The sequence below is a fragment of the Prionailurus viverrinus genome, chromosome B1 (assembly GCF_022837055.1).
Source record: "Prionailurus viverrinus isolate Anna chromosome B1, UM_Priviv_1.0, whole genome shotgun sequence".
In the NCBI taxonomy this organism is placed as follows: Eukaryota; Metazoa; Chordata; class Mammalia; order Carnivora; family Felidae; genus Prionailurus; species Prionailurus viverrinus.
In genome coordinates, this window is record NC_062564.1 from 28,325,376 (window position 1) to 28,346,903 (window position 21,528).

A 21,528-nucleotide genomic window follows, 5' to 3' on the forward strand; every position below is an offset into this window, starting at 1 on the left:
AAAATAAAACCGGCTGATGCATATAGACTACAAAAAAGTAGGTATACTTGGAGATAAGCTTGCACCAGAATTTTCACAAGAAAACTAGTTTTGTGTCATAAGACATTTAATGTTTGAAAAGTTTCTCCTTACTGGCAAAACCACCCATGCACCCCCCCGCCCCCAAAAAAAGAACTGAAACAAAGGCATGTTGAGTTTCCCATGTTCTAAATTACCGTGGGGAGGGGCACCTGGGTGGTTCAGTTGGGTAAGCGTCCAACTCTTGATTTCAGCTCAGGTCATGATCTCAGTCTGCGTTGACAGTGCAAAGCCTGCTTGGGGTCCTCTCTCTCTCTCTCTCTCACCTTCTCCTGTGTGCTCTTTCTCTCTCAAAAATAAAAAAATAAGCTTTTAAATAAACAAGTAAATTACCATGGGGAGCCTTAGTTTTACATCTCCTGGGGCCATGTTTTGGGGCTGGCACGTAAGAAAGACGTAAGCAGTAAGAGGACTATGTAAATGGATGAGAAATAAATAGAAAGGATAAAAACTAAAACAGAAAAAAACCCCTCATCATCTGCACAGAGTTCTTGCCATTCTGGGTTTGCCATCACACCTTTTTTGAGAGCACTGAACCTGATTTTTATAATCTACTGCAATTTCAATTTATGATATGTGGACTGTATGGATCAACCCTAAGGACTCCCACACCATATAACAAGCAGAGGGAAGGAAACAGGTAGTCCGCCACTGAAGGCTGGAACAACCACGCAGACTTCCTATAAATTACCATAACTGTTACGAACCCACGGATTAGATAACGGCTTTCATGAGCTCGGCCAGTTGACAGGGAGAGGAGATAGAGGGAGCCTCCCCCCGAAAAACATCACGGTCAGATCCGATGAGGAGGAGCGGGACAGGGTAAAGGTGATGTTTAGGTTGGCCAGAAGACTCGATCCACCTTCGATGGAGATGGCATGAGCCCATGACTTGCAAAATCCAAGAAGCTAAATACTGACTTATGCCGGCTCTGCAATGACAGTGCGGGGCCTGCTTGCGATTCTGTCCTTCTCCCTCTGCCCCTCCCCCACTCTTACACACGCATGCGTGTTCTCTCTCAAAATAAACTTTAAAAAAAGCAAATAATACTGACTTACGCTTATAAAAGAAAACATTAAAAATCACATGCAGTGTATCTTTATTGTCACATTTGCTAACAAAGGGGACACGGTGTGTTCCAATTGTGAAATCCGTGTGTTCAGCACCACAGCACAGATGACAGCGTCCGACAAGGTCCCAAACAGGCATCCTGTGGGAGTGAAAGGCCGGAGCTGCCGTCTGCCACTGCCAAGAACAGAAAGAATACAAACTGAATCCACGAACATCTTCGAGTTCCTTCTACAGTGATTTTATTATAAATATGTCCTTTCGGAACAAACAAAATTGCATTCAAGACTATCTGCAAACTTGTTCGAAAGGAAGAAAGGAAGAAAAATGGAACCAGGAACCACTTAGAAAGAGAGATAAGTAGCAAAGACACTTGCATGCCATGCTAAGCGCCTTTCCCCGGAAGTAACAGAAGGTTAACAGGGAATATCACATTAGCCCAATTAAAATATGCTTGGAGTTTGGTAATTTGCTCTTGTTCTGTAAACTGAACTGCTCCTCTCCTCAGTCCTAAGAAATAGAATGGGAAGACAGTCTTCAGAGCCCAGCATCAACAAGAAAGACCTTGACATGGTACTGAACTCTTTGCTCACAAATAAAACTGTTGGCTATTTGCTAGGAGCAATGTCCGAGTAGTCCTTCAGCACTCCAGCCAGATGTTCATTGTGGGTCTTAAACCGTCGCTTTTTCTGTGAAGCAGGTTTTTTCCTTCTCTGAATAGGGGCCTACAAGAAAAGTAAAAACAGATACAGATATTCAGAGCGGCAGAATGGTGAGGATTTACTAACGACACTCAAACCAGCAGCAAAGAAACCTTTTTCCTGCTCAGTTGGCCCAGCCTCCCATACCAATCCCCAGCACAACGGAGCACGTGTTATGGTGCCGTGCACACCCCCATTGAGACTACCTTACCACAACTATTCTCCACACTAAGTGGATTAAAAAAGAGACAGTAAAGCTCTTTGTTTTTCATCTCTATCATTAGGTTTAAGTATATCCAATAAAAAAAGGATCTGAAATATGGCAAAATTGGGGAGTGGACGGGCACACAAAGAATTGTTAAATATTATTCTCCTTTTCTGTACATTTGAAATTTAAAATCACACGATTAAAAAAAACCCACAAAGCAATGATAGGAAAAAATACCTCATAAAGTGCTGCAACCACATTAATTCATGGAGATCACTGGGCAGTAAATCCTGCCTTTTAAGGAGTCTTAAAAACTCACTGCATAAAACATACACACAATCACAAAGAAGGCGAGCTACAAAGACTGATGGTACACCTGGGAAAGAGGAGGAGCAGAGCAGCTACAGTCTAGGGTGTTGGTAAATTATTCCCCCGACTGGGTTTGTCCTTGGACTACAGACAACTGGTTAGCTGGTACAAGGCAATTAGATCACAAGTCATCTTTCAATTACAAATCCCTCCTCTGATCAAGCTTTGAGACTAAGAGATAGTATCTGGTTCCTAAGGAATCTGAAAGTCAACAAGGACAATTCAATGTGATCAGGGCTAAGGCAGAGCCAGGTGCCAAGACCACAGGGCTCATGGAGCAAGGGGAGGGGAGCACAATTAAGGTCTTAAAGGCCAAGATGATGAAGCAAGCTCCTTTTAGAAACTGAGAGGGCAACACGTGGGCACTAGAAAACATTCAGTATGACTTGACTTACAAGCAGTCACTGCTAGCACAAGGGCTGGAGGCGTAATGAGGAAAGCTCTCACATGGCTGGGTAGCAGCACCAGGGGGCAGATGTGGGGGCACCAGAGGGCAGAGAGCACCTGTGGCCCTCAGTACACCAGACATAATCGGGCTTGCATCTAAGATCACTGATTAGGATGCTGAGAAAAAACTGGAAGGGAGAACTGATTACCAGTTCTTCAGAGAGAACAGAAAGTAGGCTCACAGTTCAAAGAACAGAGGATTATGTTTTCGGGTGTTTGTTTTTTTTTTCCCAGGAGACTACTTACCACTTTCTTTGGTCCAGATTCCTGCATGGAAGAAATACCCTGTCGCTTCAGATATTCTTCAATTTTCTCCTCATCCATTGAATCTACGGTGACACTCCTCCAAAGTTTCTGAAACTCTGCCAACAAGATAGTAGTTATTTTACAGCAGATATTTACAAGCTATAGCATCTGTGATAGAAAGCCAGGCCTAGATAGGATCTCCTCTGGTCTAAATTAGCACATCTAAGATTTCATTATAAAAACAAAGGAAGTGAGGGGGCCTGGGTGGCTCAGTCCGGTTAAGGACTTAATCTCAGGGTCCTGAGTTTGAGCCCCCAAGTCGGGCTCCACGCTGGGTGTGGAGCCTACTTAAAACAACAACAAAGGAAGTAAGACAAAAACACTCAAGTGCTGGACAGTGAGCAGCAGACTGGGAACACAGACTGGCCAGAATAGTAGTGTTCTATTCTTAGTCTAGTAAATGAACGGCCATGTCATTGAGAATTCCCTGCTTTCCTGAGGAAGAGCAGTTGACACTTAGTCCAAAAATCAGTTCTCTCCAGTGAAATAATTCAAAATTCCGGATCATTCTCTGAGCTCCGTATACTCCATTTCCTTTCCCTCTCAGTAAAAACAAACAAGAAGGGAGGGAACCAAAGTTTTATATGGGAATAAGGAGTTATAAAAGTGTATTAACAGAAGAAATTTTTGAAACTAAATACCTAGAGATGGGTGACTAAGAGGTCATAAAGACTTAACAGAGTTTGGGGCAGTTATTTTATAGAATGGCCCTCAATTGGGGGTTGTCTGATCTTTCTTCACGATTAAATTGAGGTAGTGCATTTTTGGCAAGAATATCACAGAAATGATGCTGTGCCCTTCTCAGTGCAAAGCATCCATGATGTCAGTGTCTATTACTGAGGCTGAAACTGATCGCTGGTTAAGCTGGTATTGTCAGAGTTCTCCACCATGAAGCTATTATTTTTCCTTTTGTAATTAATAAGGACCTTATGGGGAAATCTACTGAGACTAAGCAAATACTCTGTTTCTCATCATAGTTTTTGCTAACTTTAGCATCCACGGACAGCTCCTGCCTACAATTATTACTTGTGGGTTTGCCTAATGGCAAATTATTTCCATCATTCCTTCCAGATGTGTAAATTAGGATTCTACTATAAGGAAGGACTATTTTTCCTCCATTTGTCCAGTTGTTTATTTGATGTAGTATGGACTCATGGATACTTATTTCATGGATTACAATTGATTACTATCATTTTGTTGTTCAAACATGCTGGCTTTGGTCATTGAGATCCCCTTCAAATTGTTCCTGTATCTTTTTTACTTCACTTTTTATTCTTTGGTATTTTTGTTTGTTTTGTTGAGCACTTATTTTCAGGTACCAAAAGATGTTCCAAGCTCATCTTGTATTTCCCCAAACTTGAAATCAAAAAATTCATCAAGGAGTCCTGACTGCCTTTATTGGAGAATGCTGTTTAGAAACCAAAATCTGGGGGCGGGCCTAGGTGGCTCAGTTGGTTAGGTATCTGACTCTTGATTTTGGTTCAGGTCATGCTCTCACGGTCCATGGGGTCAAGCCCCATATCACGCTCTGTACTCAAAGTGCAGAGCCTACTTGGGATTCTCTGTCTCTTCCTGCCACTCCCCCACTCACGTGCACATATGCACTCTCTCTCAAAATAAACATTATTTTTAAATCCTTAAAAAAAAAAAAAAAAAAAAAAAGAAACCAAAATCTGGGCACTGTTTTCTTTTTCGGTCAGGATTTTCTTCTCTTTTTTCCCTCAATAACAGCAAATGATTAGGGGATTCTGAATTTAAAGGCAGATGATGGGTTTCAGCAGAGGACCTCCAAGTAGCATGCTCAAAGTCAGGCATGCTCTAACTATAAACGTAAATAAAACAGGAACAGATTTAGAAACCTTGTAACAAGGAAAAAAACAGGCTAGAATTTATAAACTCAGATTGGAGCTTCTGAACTGAAGAAATCCCTGTCCCACTCGAACTAAGAATGAAAACTGTGTAACAGAAAGTACACCAGGGAAGGAAAGGAAATATGCAAACTCGTTAAAGAGGTTTTACCAAATAATGCATTCACATTTGGGCTATACCCAGACCTTCCCTGTGAAATGCAAACTCAGCATAACTGTACAGCACACAGCCTGGGAGCCAGACAGCCTGAATGTGAATCCAGTCATTCCATTTACTACGTAACACGGGGCAAGTCACTTAACCTCTCTGCCTCAGTTTCCTGATCTGCAAACAGGGATGATAATAATACCTGTCTCACAGAGTTGTGCATATTAAATGAGCTAATGTATGTATTGCCTGCAAAGAAAAAAGCACTATCTATACCTGTTACAGTTATCATCATCCAACATCTATCATCTCTTATTTCTAGTGCTAACACCACTAAATGAAAGTGGTATAAAATACCTAAGAAAAGGACGGGCTAACAGATATGGGATGATCTCATTTACATAAAATAGAAAAAACTAAAATTCTAAAAATTTATTTAAAGACAAAGTACACACATATGAAATGAATCATAAAGGTCTGGAAAAACACACACCAATGTATATCCCCAGGCAGGAACAAATAGTTTGCTTGGTGGATTTCCACTTTTGTGCTATACTATTGTTGAAAAAAAATTTTAATATGCTGAGGTACTTACATATTACTAGTAAATTTTCTTAAATACGTCACAACCTAAGAATAAGGAGGATTATGCTTACTATAATTAAAACACATTGCTTTTTCTTACATCCAAATTAGACCTCGGGCTCTAAGAGTACTTGAGTTAAGGTGTGCCGTTGCCATTAAAAAATGGAGCAGAGGGGTACCTGAGTAACTCGGTTGAGTGTCCGACTTCGGCTCAGGTCATGATCTCGTGGTCTGTGAGTTCAAGCCCCACATCAGGCTCTGTGCTGACAGCCTAGAGCCTCGATCCTGCTTCAGATTCTGTGTCTCCTCCTCTCTCTCTCTGCCCCTCCCCTGCTCGCACTGTGTCTCCCTCTCTCTCTCAAAAATAAATACACATTAAAAAAAATAAAAATTAAAAAAAATTTTAAAAGGAACAGATTCTCATATAGCAATGTACTACATCTTCCTGCATTTTCCTTGTATATTAAGGTGCTTCCTTTTTCCTCACAAGTATTATTATCCATTTTGCACCTCTAAATACAAGGACATTTCTCAATTCACCTCACCCTCTAAAGTACTAATCCTAAATTTTTGACATTATCAAATGATTTCTCTTGTGTGTGACAGAAAAATGCTTCCCCTCAAAATGTCTACATCTCAAACCCCAGAACCTGTGAATGTATTACCTTATATAGCAAAAGGGACTTTGAAGATAGGATTAAAAATCTGGACACGGGGAGATTACCCGGTATTATCTTGGTGGGCCCAATGTAATCAAAGGATCCGTATCAGGGAAAGAGAGAAGTAGGAGAGTCAGTGGAGATGTGACAGTAGGAGACACCAGAAGGACTAAGGGCCGTGAGCCAAGAAATCCAGGCTCCTCTACAAGTTGGAAAAGGGGATGAAACAAATTCTCCCTGAGAATCTCCAGAAGGAAGACAGCCTTTGCTGACCCAGTTTAGACATCAAACTTCCAGAACAGAAAGTAAATGAATAACTTTGTGTTGTTTTAAGCCACCAAATTCATGGTAATTTGTCACAGCAGCAATAGAAAACTAATATACACGGCTTTAGATTCTTCTTCTTTAAAAAGTATGATTTAAAGGGCGCATGGGTGGCTCAGTCAAAGAGTCCAACTCTTGATCTCGGCTCTGGTCATGATTTCAGGGTTCGTAAGATGGAGCCCCGAATCGGATGCTGCACTGACAGCGCACGGCCTGCTTGGGATCCTCTTTCTTTCTCTCTGCCCTTCCTCCTGCTCTCACGCGTGTGCATGCGTGCACGCTATCTCTCTCAAAATAAGCATTTTTTAAAGTATAATTTAAGCAGATGAGGTTATACAAACAATTAATATTTCCTTCTCAGCACTCCAACAAATACTTGTTGAGAACTGTCACTAACATGGTGTTACATGCTGGACATCTGTAAAGAATACACACGGTTTGTGTGGCAGTGCGACGGGGCAGAAAAGGCAGACTGTGGTTGGGAAGGATGAAAAAAACTTGGCAGTATTTCATGTTCTTAGTGATCCTACACAAATACAACCCTGAACAATGGCACTTTTTACTCAGGGTAAAGTGACACCAGCGCAAACAGCAAAGAAAAGAAGCCTTGAGGTAACTCTGAAAACTGCTTTGCAATGGGAGAAACACCACCCTCAAAGGGAAACATACTTTTGAGTAACTACTTTTTAATCTTCCTTTTATTAAGGTATAATTTATATAGAACCAAATTTACACGTTTTGGTGTACAGTTCCTGAAGTTTTAGCAAACATACAAGGCATGTGAACACCATCACAGAAACAATATAGAACAATTAATTCCATGAGTGCAAAAAACATCCCTGTGCTCCAAAGTCAACCCCTCTACCCACCCTAAGCTCCTGGCATCCACGATTATCTGTTCCTATAGTTTTATTTCCCAAGAATATCATAAACGTGTCATATAACTACAATAAGACAATATGTAGCCTTTTGAATTCTGACTTCCTTCCCTAAGCATGACACTGAGATTTATCCACACTACTGGGCATGTCAATACTTTTGTTCCTTTTTGTTGCTGAGCTGTATTCCACTGCAAGCATGTACCACACTTGGAGGCAATTAAGGGACAGTTGAAGGCCATCTGAGTTATTTCCAGGTTTGGGCACTTAAGAATAGAGTTGATATTTATAAATGCATATGGATTTTGAGTGAATGTGGGTAAAAATCTAAGAGTAGGATGGCTGAGTCCCACCATAATATATATTACAATGTAGTAATAAACATTTAACTTTCCAAAGAATATATTTGGAACCACACTACACATTATGCAAAAATTAATTCAAATCATCCAAGACCTAAATGTAAGAGTTAAAACTGTAACCCTTAGAAATAAAAACAGGAGCATACATCTTTGTGATTAGGCAGTGTATTCTTAGGACGCCAAAAGCACAAGCAACAAAAGACAAACAGATAAACTATACTTCATCCAAATTAAAAACTTTTATACCTCAAAGGACACTATCAAGGAAGTGAAAAGACAACCCACAGAATGGAAGAAAATATTCAGAAAGCATGTATCTTATTAGAGACTTGTATCCAGAATAAAGAGCTCTATAAAGAAAAAAATTTTTAAAAACCATCTAACCTTTAAAATGGACAAAGAAATTTGAATAAACATTTCTCAAAAGGAAATAGGTAAATGACCACTAAGCACATGAAAAGATGCTCAACACCATTAGTCACTAGGGAAACGGAAATCAAAACCACAATAGGATACCACTCATTTCACACCAGAAAGATAGCTAAAATCAAAGTGTTGGCATGGATGTGGGGAAGCTGGAACCCCCAAACATTGGTGAATATAATGTGATGTGGCCAACTCTGCAAAAGCAGCCTGGCAATTCTTCAAAAAGTTAAAGAATTACCACATCCCACTCCTAGGTATAGATTTAAGAGAAATGAAAACAAGTCCACACAAAAACTTGGACACAAATGTTCATAGTAGCATTGTTCATAAAAGCCAAAAAGTAGAAACAATTCAACTGTCCATCAGCAGAGGAAAGGATAAATGAATGTGGTATATCCATACAATTTTTTTTTTTTTTTTTTTTTTTTTTTTAGTTTATTTACTTTTAAAGAGACAGAGTGCAAGTAGGGGAGGGACAGAGAATCCCAAGCAGCCTCTGCACTGCCAGCTGTGAAGACAGACATGGGGCTCAAACCCATGAAACACAAGATCATGACTTGAGCCAAAACCAAGAGTTGGATGCTCGACCGGCTGAGCTATCCAGGTGCCCCAAAGTAATATTCTTTTCTAGCATAAGCATTTAGTGCTTTATATTTCCCTTTAACCACTGCGGTAGCTGCAGCCCAGAATTTTGATATTCTTTCACTTATGTCAACATTTTTTTCCGCTTTCCTTGTGATTTCCTCCTTGAACCATGAACTATTTCAACGTGTTATTTAATGTCCAAATAGTTTGGAGAATTTCCAAATATATCCCAAATTTCCAGTATAATTCCATAATGGTCCAAGCACATCCTTTGTATGCTTTCAGTTCTTTTAAGTTCATTAAGGTTTTGTGGCTCAGAATACCATCTGTTTTGGTGACTATCTCAAGTGCACTGGAAAGTGTATGTATTCTACAGTTTATTGGATAGTCTGTTCATAAATGTCAATTAGGTCAAGTTGGTTGACAGTGTTAAGACTTTCATATCCATACTAATTTGCCATTTACTTGTTTAATTACTGAGAAGTGTTGTGGACTTCAATCTTGTGAATTTGTCTTTCTCCTTTCAGTTTTATCTATTTGTAACTTTGGAAGCTCTGTTGTTAGGTATATATTTAGGACTTATTCTTGGAGAATTAAATCCTTAATCGTTACATAATATTCCTCTTTATCCTTGGTAATTTGCTCTCAAGTCTACTTTGATTCTAGCTTTCCTTTGATTAGTATTTGTATGGCTATCATTTTATACCCTTTTACTTTTTTCAAGGGAGAGAGAATTTTATGTGTACAAGTTTTTTGAGTTTTTTTAGTTTATTTTTGAGAGTGCGTACATTGCGCAATTGGGGGAGAGGCAGAGAGAGAATCCCAAGCAGGCTCCACGAAGCATGGAGCCCAATGGAAGGCTCAATCTCACAACTGCAAGATTATGACCTGCGCCAAAATCAAGAGATACTTAACAAGTGAGCCACTCAGGTGCTCCACAAGTTTATTTTTAACATGAAGTGTTATATTAGTTTCAGGTGTACAATACAGTGATTCAACAATTCCATACATCACCTGGTAGTCATCATGACAAGTGCACCCCTTAAGCCCCATCACCTATTTAAGCCATCCCACCACCCTACCTCCCCTCTGGTAAACATCAGTTTGTTGTCAATAACTGTGTTTCTTAACTTGTCTCCCCACCCCCCACCCCCGCCCTTTGCTCATTTGTCTTGTTTCTTAAATTCCACAAGTGAAATCATACGGTACTTGTCTTCCTTTTACTTATTTAGCTTAGCATTATACTCTCCAGCTCCATCCATGTTGTTAAAAAGATTTCATTCTTTTTTATGGCTGAATAATATTGCATATTGCGTGTGTGACACACACATAAGTATATTACATCTTTGGGCGGAGGGGGGGGGGGGACAGTTCAAGGTTTTGTTTATTTGAGTAGTCTGTAGCCATTGTAGCCATCATCATGTTTGATCCTGAAAGCAGGGAGAGAAAATTTTTGGACACATTTTCGAGTCTGAGACACTAAGGCCAAAGTGGGCTCCTGGCAGGGTCATGGTCACAGCCAGTAGAGAAGACAGCTCTGAAGCTGTGTGAGGCTGTGTCCCAGGCAACAGCAAGCCATAAGCCTGCCCTAGAGAGTCATATGCACAGAAATGTGTACCGGCCTGGGTGGGGACACGGCAGACCCCTCCCACCCCACCTGGCCTGCACCCTCTTAAGCTATGCCTTTCCCAGTCTCCTTGAGAGCCCACCACCCAACAGCAGTCGAGATGGTGGCTCCCTGTGCACATTCACACAAACACACCTACCCTCCATGCGTACAGCTCCAGGACAGGCAGCCCAGGCAGAGGCACACAGCTTCCTTCATGAGCACACAATACACCCACACTCAAGCTCCATATGAAGCTCAGGTCCAAGCAGAAGCACCTGCAGCCTTGCCCATCACAGGCACAGTGGCAGGGGGTGATCCCTGGGTAGGCAAGTAGGGTGGCCATACCCAGTGTCACAGCCTCTCCAGTTGGCCTTTGACTCCTTGATGTCATTCACAAGGTTCTGGGCCAGGAAGATACCAGAGATCTGGAGGAGGGCAATGCCCACAAAGACCCTAGCAACAATGATCAGGTTGTCCTGCAGCCACTTCTCAAACTGGGCCATGCAGCCCTTGGTGTGGATGGAGTCCTGCTGCTCCAGCCCTAGTTTGAGCCAGCAATCATAGTCACACTGGGTGTTGAGGACATCTACTGCGTCCCTGACAAAGCAGAAGGGTACCCCACAGTGCTCCTGGCACAGGTTCAAGTTGGGGCAGTTGAAATAGATACTGAGGTTCCAACCATTAGGCCCTCAGGCTTCGCAGCAAAACCAATATTCCTGAACAAAGTCAATGAGGTTCTGGAGGTCAATGTCATCCTGGGAATCCTTGACATTATTGTTGATGGAAGAAATTGAACTGGTCTTAAATCCAGTCATTGAGTATGAAGGCTCGGATCCTTTTTGCAGCTCCAGGAAGAAGACAAGGCTGAGAAACAAGGAGAAAACTTTGAGGGGTTAAGTGTTCTCCCAGAGAGCCCCAATGCAGCCAGCAAAGTCCAGTGCCAACACAACACCTCCAACCACTACAAACAGCCACATGGGGTGGAGGACTCCCAGGTCTGTCAACATGGAGATTGTGGAAAGAACTCCCTTCTCACCCCAGGCCCATAAGCCAATGGCCAGGAACAGAGATCCCAGCGCCCAAAAGACAATGTTGAAGCCAAATAGGAAATATCTTCTGCAGTAATCAACTTTGGGTTCCTGGAAGTGCTGGTGTTTGCCCAGCATGGTCAGCTGGCCCAGAAACTGGAGCTGTGGCCAGGCTAGCCGTCCACAGGCCACCCTGGGCTAGAGCAGCCCGGGTTATACCACATCTTCTTTATCCATTCATCAGTCAACAGACACTTGGGATGCTTCCATATCTTGGCTGTTGTAAATAATGCTACTATAAACACAGGGGTGCAGGTTTCCCTTTGAGTTAGTGTTCTTGTACTCTGGGTAAACACCCACTAGTGCAAATGAATGGTAGAGCAGTTCTTTCTTTCTTTTACTTTTATTTTTTAAAATTTACATCCAAATTAGCATATAGTACAACAATGATTTCAGGAATAGATTCCTTAGTGCCCCTTACCCATTTAGCTCATTCCCCCTCCCACAACCCCTTCAGTAACCCTCAGTTTGTTCTCCATATTTATGCATCTCTTCTGTTTTGTCCCCCTCCCTATTTTTATATTATTTTTCCCTTCCCTTCTGTTCATCTGTTTTGTCTCTTAAAGTCCTCATATGAGTGAAGTCATATGATTTCTCTCTTTCTCTAATTTCACTGAGCAGAATACCCTCCAGTTCCATCCACATAGTTGCAAATGGCAAGATTTCATTCTGTTTGATTGCCAAGTAATACTCCATTGTATATATACACCACTTCTTTATCCATTCATCCATCGATGGACATTTGGGCTCTTTCCATACTTTGGCTATTGTTGATGGTGCTGCTATAAACATGGGGGTGCTGGTGTCCCTTCGAAAGAGCACACCTGTATCCCTTGGATAAATACCTAGTAGTGCAATTGCTGGGTTGTAGGGTAGTTCTATTTTTAGCTTTTTGAGGAACCTCCACATTGTTTTCCAGAGTGGCTGCACCAGCTTGCATTCCCACCAGCAGTGAAAAGATACCCTCTTTCTCTGCATCCTTGACAACATCTGTCCTTGCCTGAGTTGTTAATTTTAGCCATTCTGACAGGTGTGAGGTGGTATCTCATTGTGGTTTTGATTTGTATTTCCCTGATGATGAGTGCTGTTGAGCATTTTTTCATGTGTCTGTTTGCCATCTGGATGTCTTCTTTGGAGAAGTATCTATTCGTGTCTTTTGCCCACTTCTTCACTGGGTTATTTGTTATTTGGGTGTTGAGTTTGATAAGTTCTTTATAGATTTTGGATAGTAACCCTTTATCTAATATGTCATTTGCAAATCTTCTCCCATTCTGTTGGTTGCCTTTTAGCTTTGATGATTGTTTCCTTCACTGTGCAGCTTTTTATTTTGATGAGGTCCCAGTAGTTTATTTTTGCTTTTGCTTCCCTTGCCTCAGGAGACGTGTTGAGTAAGAAGTTGCTGCGGCCAAGATCAAAGAGGTTTTTGCCTGCTTTCTCCTCAAGGATTTTGATGGCTTCCTGTCTCACATTTAGGTCTTTCATCCGTTTTGAGTTTATTTTTGTGTATGGTGTAAGAAAGTGGCCCAGGTTCATTCTTCTGCATGTCGCTGTCCAGTTTTCCCAGCACCACTTACTGAAGAGACTGTCTTTATTCCATTGGATACTCTTTCCTGCTTTGTCAAAGATGAGTTGGCCATACGTTTGTGGGTCCATTTCTGGGTTCTCTATTCTGTTCCATTGATCTGAGTGTCTGTTCTTGTGCCAGTACCACTGTCTTGATGATTACAGCTTTGTAGTATAGCTTGAAGTCTGGGATTGTGATGCCTCCTGCTTTGGTTTTCTTTTTCAAGATTGCTTTGGCTATTTGGGGTCTTTTCTGATTTCTATTTTTAGCTTTCTGAGGAACAACCATACTGTTTTCCACAGTGGCTGCACCAGTACATCTTTTTACTTTTAACCCATGTCTTCATATTTAAAGTGAGTTTCTTATAGACAGCATATACCAAGGTCTTGCTTTTGTATCTAATCTCAAAATCTGTCTTAATTATCATCTGTAGACAATTTACATCTGCCTTAATTATTATGTTTGAACAGTTTAACAGTGAAAAGTATGTTAGATGATTTTGGATGTTTAAACAGATGAAAATCTGTCTTAATTCGTATATTTACATGATTTACATTTAACATAATTATTAATATGGTTGGAATAAAATCTATCACCTTACTGTTTCTATTTGTTCCGTGTACTCCTTGTTTTTTCCTTCTGTTTCTGTGTTCATGTAGATTAACTGAATGTATTTTTTCTGATTACATTTTATATCTGCTATTAGCACCTTATTTATGCATTTTTTTATTGAGTACTTAACTGACACTTAAAACTGTATTAAGTTTAGGTATAGAACACAATGATTTGATATGTGCAAAATGACTGCCACAGTAATTAAACACCCATCACCACACAATTTTTTTCCCTTGTGATGACAACTTTTAAGATCTACTCTCTTAACTTTCAAATGTACAATACAGTATTTTTAACTGTGGTTACTTATTTTTTGAAAACAATGGTTTTAGTGGTTGTCCTAAGATTTATAATACATGTCTAATTAATCCCAGTGTAGCTGCAAGTAAATTATACCAGTTCACATGTAATGTAAAGATGTTATAATAGTCTTCCCTCTACTTTGAGCTGTCATAACCTTTACTTTTATATTTGCTGTAAACAGAAAATGGATTTCTATTACTTTTGCTTTATAGTCAGCTATCTTTCAAAGCAATTACTAAAATATTTTTAATTTTTTTTAAATGTTTATTTTTGAGAGAAAGAGAGCACAAGCAGGGAAGAGGCACAGAGAGAGGGAGACACAGAATCCAAAGTAGGCTCCAGGCTCTGAGCTGTCCACACAGAGCCTAACGCAGGGCTTGAACTCATGAACTGTGAGATTGTGACCTGAGCTGCAGTTGAATGCTTAACTGACTGAGCCACCCAGGCACCCCAAGAATGAATTTTTATTAGACATTTTTAAATGTAATTTAAAAATAATTTCCTTACCAGAAATTATTATATGTTAATGCAGGTCTAATGACAATGACTTATCTCAGTTTCTGTGATACTGACAGAATATTACTCTGAAAGACCAGTTCTCCTTCATTTTTAAAAGACCGTTTTTGGGGTGCCTGGGGGGCTCAGTCGGTTAACTGTCAGACTTTGGGTCAGGTCATGATCTCACAGCTTGTGAGTTCAAGCCCTGTGTCAGGCTCTGTGCTGACAGCTCAGAGCCTGGAGCTAGCTTCAGACTCTGTGTCTCTTTCTCTCTCTGCCCCCCCACACCCCCGCTTGCACTCTTGACACTCTCTCTCTCAAAAATAAAACATTTTTAAACAAACAAACAAATAAATAAATACATGGGCAGACTTTCTGCTGGGTACAGAATTCTAGGTTGAAATTTTTTTCCCTTTTGATTCTTTAGAGATGTGATTGCATTGTTTTCGGGTTTCCATAGATTCAAATGACAATTCTTTCTTCTGTAAAGAGCTTCCTCCTCTAACTCCCATCAGTATTTTGTCATCATCTTCAACTTTCAGCAGTTTGAATATAAATGTCTGGCTGTTTTTCTGTCATTTGTTTTGGGGGATTATCTTGCCTTAAATTCTCTGCGCTTCTTCAATCTTTGGTGTCTATCTTTAGTTTTTCAAAATCCTTGGCCATTATTTCTTTTGTCCTATTTTCCTTCTGAGATTTAAATTACATATTCAAACCACTTGATATTATCTCATAGCTAATGGGTGTTCTATTTTTTTCAGTTTTCTGTTTGTATTTTAGTTTAGATAATTCATATGGGTCTATGTTCAAGTTTACAGATTCTTCCTTTGGTTATGCCAAATTTACTGATGAGTTCTTTGGTCTGTTACCGTGTTTTTCACTTCTAAACTTTTCATTTGATTTTCTTATCATGCCTCTGAAATATCCTACTTCATCTTTTTTTATTTTTTTTTTAACATTTATTCATTTTTGAGAGATGGAGAGAGACAAAGCATGAGAGGGGAAGGGGCAGAGAAAGGGGGAGACACAGAATCCGAAGCAGGCTCCAGGCTCTCTGCTGTCAGCACAGAGCCTGACACAGGGCTCAAACCCATGGACTGCGAGATCATGACCTGAGCCAAAGTCGGACACATAACCGACCCAGGCGCCCCAATATCCTACCGGACCGTACACATTGCCTGCCTTTTCAAAACCAGAGGCCTTAACATATAAATCATAGTTATCTTAAATTCCATGTCTAACAATTTCCAGTACTTGTGTCCTAAGAAGTTTAATTCCCTGTCTCAATACTGTATTCCTCTCCTTGTTTTTATTACATATATATATATATATATATATATATATATATATATATATACACACACACACACACATATATATATGTAATGAAAACAGGGTATCTTCTGTAGGAAATCTGAGACTGAGACAACTAGTTTTTGTGTCTGGATAGGACCGTGACCTTGCTTCTGCTAGGCCTTTAATGCGTCAAGGTAGAGTCATTTTATTGTCAGAACATGAGCTTGGTTTGGAATCTGTTGCTGCTATAGATACCCATAACACACCACAGGCTTCAAATTGCTCTAGGCACACCTTGTGTTTAGGGTAGAGGCTTGTTTGCCAAAGTTTTTCTCAGCGTCTACTCAATCTGCAGTTCTAGGTCTTCTGTTTAGGCTGTATCTCATTATGGTCTGTCTGCCTCCAAGCTCTTGCAACTCTCACAGAATTCCACTGTTATCCATTACTCTACATCTCTTAGCCTGGTACGGGGTGGTAGCTCTCTGAAATTCTGATTAAGCCTTGGTCGTAGCCAAGTACTATGTTCTAGTAGCTGGCCAGAGGCCTTCTCAATGTTCCTGCCCATCCCTCTCTGCTAAAGTTCTGGGCCCAGGACATATTCCTGCCCCTTCCTTAGGGGTGGAAGGTTTTCTTTCTGCTCTATTCAAACCACAGTTTAAGTCTTTGGTCACACAGTAGAGAGGCAGGAAGGACTAAGACAGGGCTTCATGTCTTTCCTGAAGCATCTACGGTTCCCCACCCCCCCCCCCCCAAGGCATGATCATTCCTGTTAGCATCCAGTGAAGTCTGTGGAAAAGAGCCTGCAAGTAGCTGTGAATTCCCATGCGTTCACGGCCCCCAAGGATTCTACATCTTCCCACCAGTCCAATTTAAGCCAGCAGCAATTCATTAAAATGTTTAACTGAATTCTTCTGATTGGTGTTCATTCTGTATCTGTCTCAGGTAAACAAGTGTTTGCATCCCTTCTTTTCTTGGAGGTGCCCATCTTTCCTTAGATTTCAGGTTAAGTGGTTGCCCTGGAACCTCAGCTCTCTGATGGATTCAGGTATAAATCTGCAGTTGTCTAGGGCTTATTATTATTGCTATAGGGGTGGAACAGTGCTTTGACCAGCTTTCTCCATTTTAAGTGGAAGCCAGAAGTCCCCAACTATCCACTTTTTCTGCAATGAACAATGTGATTAATGCAACTAGCTGTGCTCACTACAGGATTATGTGAGAGAAAACAGCTTCAGGTCAGACTTCCAAGTCAGCAATAAAAACATCACTCTAATTCCAAGAAAGCACACAATACTGTTTTAAAATCTATACCAAACCAGAATTTTATATGTCTAATTTACCACAACTGCTGAAGGAAGTATGCCACCCACAAAGTAGTTCAGGCGTTTTAACCCATAACTTGTTAAATTCTAGCTACCAATGTGTAAAAATTGTATTCATTTATTTAGAGTAAGTATTACAGAATATAAATGCATAACAATTAAACTGTATACTTTTCTCTTGTAGAAGAAAAAAAGATAAAGAGAATAAAAGTGTAGATGAGAAAAACCTCTTTTACTCAATGGTAAATTTCAGTCAATTCACTTTTTACCAAGCATCTATGTTACCAGCATTGTAAAGGTTCAGTTCTTTGAAAGACAAACTACTGTGATGTTCTACCTTGATTTGTACAGAGCCCATATACTTCAGGCCTCTTCAGACACAATTACACAGGTAATAATACCTATTAAAAGGAACAGCAATGGTCTAGAAAGCTAATATATATATTAATGTACCACCAAAAAGAATATACAATATAAATTTTAATGGCACAATGGAATTGAAAGTACATTAAAACAAAATTTACTTTCTTTTGCTAGAAAAGTGATGCTTGAGCTATTTTCAGAGGAAAATCCCTGAATAAAAAAATTCTTCAATGTCTTTGTTATTTTTCAATAAAACATTTCTACATTAATCCCTGCCTTTCCTTAGCTTAGTGCTGTTGCAGTATTTAAGTATTACATGTACTATATAAATGTATCACAGCTGCACAAATACTTAAGATGAACACTGGAAAGCAGGGCCAAATTTTAGAGGCAGGATTCCACAGGATCCGAAATTTAATTACATTTTAATGTATGGGGGGGGGGGGGGGGACAGAAAATGTATAGTTGACAGAGGTACAAAGAGAAATAATCTTGTTTTTCTTAATTTTATAAGGTCATTGCAAGAAAAATACATTCAAGATAATCTTTATTTTCTATGAGCCTGGCAAAGACAACTAAAAACATCTGGTACTGGTGAGGGTAAAGAAATGGATACTTTTCCATATACTGCTGTGAAGGGGTAATTTGGTCCCAAAATATTGGTGCAAACTTTACAAAAGGCATTAGGCAAAGTATTGAAAATTTTTTAGGGGTGCCTGGGTGGCTCAGTCAGTTGAGTGTCTGACTTCGGCTCAGGTCATGATCTCACAGTTGGTGGGTTAGAGTTCTGCATCAGGCTCTGTGCTGTCAGCCTGGAGCCTAGCGCCTGCTTTGGATTCTGCATGTCTGTCTGTCTGTCTGTCTGTCTCTCTCTCTCTCTCTTAAAAATAAACATTAAAAAAATTTTTTTAAGGAAAAGAAATTTTTTTAAATATCCCTTACCTTCTGATCTCACAATTCTATTTCAAGAAAACTACAATATGGAAATAATGAGGCAAGTGCACATATATTTATGTGTAAGTATTAAACATTATTTATAATAGCATATAGGAAAACAAAAATTAAATTTCCATCTGTGGAGCATCGGAAAAACTGTTTTAAAGCACATCCATAAAATGGAATACCATATAGCCATTAAAAAATAATGAACTAAATAAAACAGCACCAGAGCTCTAAGAGTTTCTGAGAGAAGTCCTATATTGGAAGGATAAAGTTTAAATTGTTTAAGCTTCCAGGTAGGAAAGAAAATAGCAGCAATGAAAGAAAAATTAGCGTTGTCACTGGACTGGTCACCAGGAACACCAATTAACGTTATGTTTCCGCAAAAGATCAGCACAAATGTGGCTTCAGACTGCTAAACCGGCTCTGGCTCTCTGCTATGTAACAAAACACAAAACTACAGATCCACTTAGTCAATCAGCCAGAGAGCTAAGGAAATGTGAATAAATAATCAGGTAAGATTTAAACACCTAATATTTTGGTACTATTTAGTATTTCTAATTCTACTAATAATAGCTAATATTACTGTTACTACTATTCTTACTATGTGCCAGGCTCTGTTCCAAGCTCTAAGAACTTTCATATTAACTCATTTAATTCTCATAAGGACAAGACAGATACCGTTACTCCTACTTTATAGATAAGGAATCTCAGAAGTATCTTGTCTAAGCAAACAAGGAGCAAAGCTAAGATATAAACCAACAGTTAACTACTCAAACCATCCTCTTAACCACTGCATTTATACTGCCTCTAAATGAATACGATCCTGATATAAGGAAACACTTTTGTGAAATAAGACATATACCTAAGTTCAGCTACGCTGTGTTCACTTACCTATTTGATTTTTTTAAATTACTACAAATAAACTCTCTCCTTACTTGTTTGCTACATCTCATTTTAGGACATTTGCTTCTACTTACAGATAAAATGAAGGGTAATCTTAAGCATGACTGAAAGCGTCCTCACTCAAGATTTCATCTCTACCCATGACTGCCACCTACTGGGCTAAAACAAAAATCATCAATACAATCAGGACAAACCATTTTGAGTAAAATATGAAAAAAGAGTAAGGAAGATAAATATTACGACATGCATCAACTTTCAGGGAGCATTCTCTTTTTATACCATTAGCAAAGACTCAGTTTTTTTTTTAATTAGTGATTTATGCCATACTGACAATTTCAACTAAAAGAACACTGTCCCACCTCTGAAGTTCCTGTGGATGACATTCCCCCAGGGTCTCTACACCACTGTATGAACATCAAAATGACAGTATGCAAGAGCTACTATATGAGAGTTCCTATGTCAATCTTCCCTCTGTCTTAGGTGAGCTCAAGAACAGAAGCCTTATTCACTTGGACATCCGTTGTATCAGTGAATGTGCTGAATCAAAAAATTCATGAAAAGAAGCTTGAAGACAACGTATCTTAATTAACTGTTGTCTATTTTATAAACATAAATCGTACCTTCAACAGAATTCTCAACCCAAGTAGTTTTGCCTCCTGGGGGAACATTTGGTAATATCTGGGTACATTTTTAGTCGTCGCGCTGTAAGGAAAGGTATGGCAGTGACATCTAAAGCAGCCAGGGATTCTACAAAACATCTACAATACAGAATAACAATTCTAACACCAAAAAAAAAAAAAAAAAGATCACCCAGCTCCAAATATCAATACTGCCCTTGTTGAAAAACCTTTCTTCCTCCAGCCATCCTTCTTTGAAAGTATAAAGATTAATGAAAAACATCAGTTTATGATAACTGAGCCTACAACCAAATTCTATATACGTATATAAAGTACTTTTTATAGTGGTTTAATATACACATGATTTCCTAGCAACATACAAGATATATTATACAGAGAATACAGTATGATTAACCTTTGCAAGTCACAGAAAAACTTCACTTTGTATTTTGCAGACCTTTGCCAAGAGTTCTTTACCGCTTAAGGAAAACACTGATCATGGTATATAGGTTGCTACTGCATCATGACATTTGTACTGGTCCATCTGTAGCCATCGCATCCCATAGTGACTCTACACATAAAGGTCAACAACTATATTATTTATATTCTTTTTATATTCCAATATGTGCTTGAACAGATTAAATATTAAAAATATTGAAATAAATTTTTTATAAAATATAAATCAATTCCTTTTATTTCTCCTTTATGTTACAGTTAGGGTATTATAGTTTTTTGTTTTGTTTTGTTTTTTAAAGAAGCTCTATGCCCAATGTGGGGCTCACAACCCCGAGGTTAAGAGTCACATGCTCTACCAACTGAGCCAGCCAGGCGTCCCAGTATTATACTGACTTCTAAGACATTATGTCTAAAAGTAGGTTGTATCATCTTGAAATTTCATTTTGTAAGAGCAAAGAAGATGTTACAAAGTATTTGTTACTCAAGGCCCACTGAATCTGATGAATAAAGGATTAAAAACCACTAGTCTGTGAAAAAAATCAAAGTCTTTACTACAACCTTTGCCTTCACTATTCTCTGCTTGAACCCCACTTCCCCCACAACAGCACACACATGGGCACCATTCCGGTACTTTGCAAGGCTGGCTCCACCTCATTCCATGGCTCCTCCATCCATGGCGGTCTTCTCTGAGCTTTATCCCCCATGCCTTTACTGGCTTGCACATACTACATTTGTTTCTTTCCTAGAATTTGATACAATCTGTAATCATTTTTATTTTTTGTATTGTCTACTTTATCCTTTAGAATATAAACTCCACAAAGGCAGAGAATGGTCTACCTTGTTCACTACTGTATCCCTATATTTAACAAAATGACTGGGGCATATAACAGGACATCAGTAAATATTTGTTGAGTAAATGAATTCATGAATACACTATAATAGA

General features: G+C 39.4%; 1 protein-coding gene and 1 pseudogene across 2 annotated transcripts in view; both read right to left on the reverse strand.

Annotated features, from left to right (window-relative positions):
• Positions 1–1,160: 1,160 nt before the first annotated feature.
• Positions 1,161–21,528, reverse strand: part of GTF2E2 (general transcription factor IIE subunit 2) — a 79,185-nt gene continuing 58,817 nt past the window's right edge. Inside the window, exons 7-8 of one of the 2 annotated variants that reach the window (XM_047856847.1) lie at positions 3,118–3,233; positions 1,161–1,871 (exon numbers count right to left, since the gene is read on the reverse strand). In XM_047856847.1, the coding sequence (XP_047712803.1) occupies positions 1,755–1,871; positions 3,118–3,233 (233 nt within the window). In that variant the 3' untranslated portion in view covers positions 1,161–1,754. Of the gene's footprint in view, positions 1,872–3,117; positions 3,234–20,132; positions 20,215–21,528 lie in introns of those variants that run through there. The other variant, XM_047856848.1, reaches the window with a different exon arrangement.
• Positions 10,250–12,113, reverse strand: LOC125164251 (tetraspanin-17-like; annotated as a pseudogene).